Source organism: Octodon degus, unplaced genomic scaffold, assembly GCF_000260255.1.
Source record: "Octodon degus isolate 3935 unplaced genomic scaffold, OctDeg1.0 scaffold00048, whole genome shotgun sequence".
Classification (NCBI taxonomy): Eukaryota; Metazoa; Chordata; class Mammalia; order Rodentia; family Octodontidae; genus Octodon; species Octodon degus.
Genome location: NW_004524624.1, coordinates 3,132,202 through 3,136,537, shown reverse-complemented (window position 1 = coordinate 3,136,537; position 4,336 = coordinate 3,132,202). Strand labels below are relative to the sequence as shown.

General features: G+C 45.8%; 1 protein-coding gene across 4 annotated transcripts in view; it reads right to left on the bottom strand.

Annotated features, from left to right (window-relative positions):
• The window catches only part of Trpc7 (transient receptor potential cation channel subfamily C member 7), a 195,691-nt gene that overhangs the window by 21,836 nt on the left and 169,519 nt on the right, over positions 1-4,336 (bottom strand). For 3 of the 4 annotated variants that reach the window (XM_004632238.3, XM_004632240.2, XM_004632241.2), the window contains 2 exons: positions 1,437-1,658; positions 640-720 (listed from right to left, as the gene is read on the bottom strand). In XM_004632238.3, coding sequence (XP_004632295.1) covers positions 640-720; positions 1,437-1,658 — 303 coding nt within the window. The remainder of the gene's footprint in view (positions 1-639; positions 721-1,436; positions 1,659-4,336) is intronic. The other variant, XM_004632239.2, reaches the window with a different exon arrangement.

Genomic DNA, 4,336 nt, shown 5'->3' with positions numbered 1-4,336 from the left:
CAGGATGCACCACGCATAGGTACAGATTCCTTACAATGAATGCTTTCATTATGTATATCTAACATGTGCCATGAATAAAAGGCATAAATGCAATTTTATGATCTTGTTTCCCCTGCCAAGTTTCTCCTGGCAATCGCAACAATCTTGATGAGCTTAGAATACAATTCACATCCGGACAGTGTCAGACTCCGCCTTCCCACTTACACCTCTCATCTCCCCAGCTTCTCAGGACTGCCAAGCTTCTCTCTCTGACCTTTGTGGATGCTGCTGCCCTGCCTGCACCCCTCCTCCATGGTTGCCAACTGTTGTCTTCTCGAAGATGCTTGCTCAAGAAGAGGCTCCCTATTTTGCTGCATTTCTGGACCTTATTTTTTTTCCTTCTCAGCTCTTTTATCAATTTGGTGTCATATATACATCCGTGTGTTTGCTTGTTCTTTGTCCCTGACCTTCATTAACCTGAAGATGCCACTAAGGTAGGTGTGATGCTTGCATCCTCAGTAGGTGGCACAGTGCCTGGTATTCAGTGAGTTTGTGTTTAGCAAATAAAGGAGGGAGCTGTGTCTTGTGGAAGTGTGACAGCCATGTGACTAAATTCATGTCTTAGTGGCATCTACTTCTGCCAAGCCTGGGGAAAGATACCTGGTATCTGGTAGGCTTGCTGAAAGTGTTGTTTGCAGTCAGGTTTTCAGAATTTCTTATGCCAGCCTGGTAGCGAGTCTTCTGGGGGAAAACAAAAACCACGTATAAGCAAGGCAGGACTTGAGTGAACGATATCCCATGTAGGACTGATTATAAGGGACCTTCTAGGAGCTGGCCTGCCCCTTGCTGTTTGGTTCCTCAGCACAGTTCCCATGAACTCTAGCTCTCCAGAGTTCACAAACATTATAGAATGTTGCTTGGGGGACTCTTAATTGGGTCAAACAGCACTGAGTTCAAGTTCTGTGACTGGCCTTCCTCTAGGATTTCTCAGAGGCTCTAATATGTTCAATGTTAAGAATCTACATGAGAAAAATAAGTATCTACATGAGGAAGAGATAGTGGGCAGGAAAGCTTTTGCTCAGAGATTATTCCCCAAATGCTTTCTGGTAAAAGCTGTTCCAAGTCCAGTAAGGAGCTCCTCTCATGGGACTGTGGCCCAGCCAGGTAGCAGGCAGCAGGCAGCAGGCAGGAGGCAGCAGGCAGCAGGCAGCAGGTAGCTTGCTGTATCCTCAGGAGTGCACCTCTCCAAGGATTTATAAGGGGAAGGGCTGGCACCTCTGGAAGCCTCTGCTCTGCTGGAGCTCTGTGATGCCCCCCGCAGATTCTGAAAGGCAACAGCCCCTTGCAGCTCCCAGCTTTTCTGGCATCAGGGACCACCACCTGAATCAAACACTACGACTCCCTTTGCCTCCTCCTCCTATGGCTTTTTCTAACTCCACAAACCAGATGCTACGTACCCTGAATTTGGAATTCAGCATGCCCATTTCAAGGTCATTTTCACAGCTTTTGGCCTTAGATTTGCAGAGTTTTATGAGGCACATCTTGATTCTCATTATGAGATAATAAAATGATTTAGGACTTGGCACTAGATTAAAAGGGGCAGGTAGAGTTCTTCCTTCATCAAAATAAGATAGCCAGAGTTTTGCTCGGGCGAATTTCCACTCCACGTCTGCATCCTCCTGTGGAACAAGGGAATCAACAGCACACCATCAAAGGCTACAACTTAACCACTGAGCTTACTGCGAGGATTGGAGATGTAGGCTTTAAATTCAGAGATCAGACTTCCTCAACAGACTCCAATGGATCTGTGGCTGCTCATCCTCTCTACAGAGGCACAGAGATGGGGATTTGCTCTGGCTAAGCCCACATGCATCCATCCCTCTTAAAACCCTCCACCTACATCCTTGGGATTCCTGGGAAAAGCCTCAGCCAGCGTGAGGTGCCCTCCTGTGTTCTCCACTGTGCATTTTCACTGACATTCTCTGTTGTAGTTCACCAAAGAGCTTCCTTCACAGCCACTTCATTTTATTATTCATTAATTTTTGCAACTCGGTTAGTAGATTAACCAACTGCCACAGGATCAAGGCATTTATTTATCTCTTAGAGAAGTGCTATCCAGTGGAAATGTACTGTGAACGAACCAAGCTGAGCCCTTTAGTTACGCCTACAGTTCCTAGGTCACATTATAAGAGGTGACATGGAACAGGTAAAATTAATGTCAATGATGCATTTTATTTAACTTCATGGGTCCAAGATGTTATCATTTCCAGAAGCAGTCACCATAGGAAGTGTTGCTGGAGGTGAAGTTCAGTGGTAGCGCTTGCATTTAGTGGCAGGCAAGGTCCTGAGTTTGACCCTCAGCACTACCTCCTGAACAGCTATTAATGAGATAGCTTTCCTTTTCCTTGCATACTAGAAATTTGGAGCAGCTTCATTTCAAGTGCTGCATGGGCTCGTGTCATTAGTGGTACCATATTGGACAACTCAGGTGACATTAGAAAGTGTATTTCATACTGGCCAAAGGGCTGCTGCGAGATGTTCAGAGATCTCGCATATGTAATCCAAGGAGAATAAAGGCTGGCTATGGGGGAGGTAATCCTGCCATGCGCTCATCTCTAGTGGTGGGATTAGATTAAAAGTTTGGGCTTCTGAGTTGGTATTGATGGCAGAATCTTGTGCGGGGCCCTGAGAACCAGAAGGAGCGTTTTGCTATGGATGGGCTCATTGAACTTATATTGTGGGAGGGAAGAGAAAGATGGGGGTTGAGGTTTTTTTTTTTAATTAAAAGTTTATTTTGAATTGTCTATCTTATTTCTCATTTGAAGATGGGATTTGGAACCAGATAGATCTGGTTTCAAAACCCCTTATTTATGATTTCAGGTAAGTCTTGAGGTTGCTTATTCATTTCCTTTTTTAAAATGTATTTCGTACAGGGCCTCACCACGCAGCTCAGACTCATAGGGATCCTCCTGCTTTCAGCCTCTGCAACTCTGAAATTACAGGCCACCATGCCTGGTCTGGGTGACTGGTTCAGCATGCCCTGGGGCAGTGTCTGCAGGGCATGTGGGACAGGGGGTGGAACCCTGGTTCCTGCACTTGCCAAAACAGGCACTTGGTCTGCTGAGCTCTCTCACCGCCCCTCATGAAAGGCACTTAAAAGTGCAAAATACCGAGTAAGCCCTCAAAAAAAAAAAAACCAAAAAAACAAAAAAAAAAACCAAACCAAAAAAAAAAAAAACAGAAAAGCTATTTTCTTTTCCATAGCCTAATACAGGCCTAGCACAGTAGTCAGTCTTAGACATTTAATAAATATCTACAAATCAACTACTTAGTGCCTGGCCTGTGCTCAGGAGTTACATGTCCTGTGGATCAGACAGTGTGACCAAGGAACTGGTTAAATTGCTCATCAGCCAGCCTTTCACTGAGGTTTGTTAGAGCCTTGGAGCACTCATGTTGGATCCTGATCAACAGGAGGCTCAGAAGCCTCCCAAAGCTGATGTCAGAGCTGAATAGTTCTCAACCAGGTCAGATGGGGCAGGTAGGTGGGACTGGGTGGTGAAGGAGTAGGAGTTAACTATCAGGGAGGCTGTGAGAAGTGTAAACAACTCTGGAGAAGGCTGGGAAGAGAGCATGGGGGAGAGAGTGGTTCAGAGTTTGGAAGTGAGATGGAGTGAGGACTTTTTATATTTCTTTCTTTCTTTCTTTCTTTCTTTCTTTCTTTCTTTCTTTCTTTCTTTCTTTCTTTCTTTCTTTCTTTTTCTTCTTTCAATCAAGAGGCTTATTTAAATACTGACAGGAAGGATTGGGTAGAGAGGAGCAGGGTGGAGACACAGGGAGGCCGGGCAGGGCTACTATGCTGAGGGTAGCTTCTGAAGAGGACGAGAGAGGGAGCCTGGTCCCAGGTCAGCTGCTCCAGATGAAGTAAGGCTCTCTGTCTGCCCATGCTGGGAGGGGGCAGCAGGTAAGGTGCAGGCCAGAGGGGGTCCAGATAGCAGGTGTTCAAGACTTACTGAATGAATGGGAGGATTTTGTGGGAGGACTTACAAACATTTGCTTCATCCAAGCTAAGCTTGGTCATGAATTCCTGTCATTTTCCAGTGAGCCAGCTGGGCATGTGTGTTTTCACCTGGTGAAGAAGTTGAGTACAGAGGGAAGATGTGGGGCTGCAGTGAGCTCTGTCTGTCTGTCTGTTACAAGCTCACTGCTAGTCACATCGAGTATACTAGCATGGAATGGAGAGGCAAGTATCCCTGCTTTGAGTGAGTAGCGCAAAGATCCAAAGATTATCCAGGCATCATCTGAGTTTCTCTTACATGTGGGGAAATGAGGCTCAACTGGGCAGGACTTTAGCAATAGC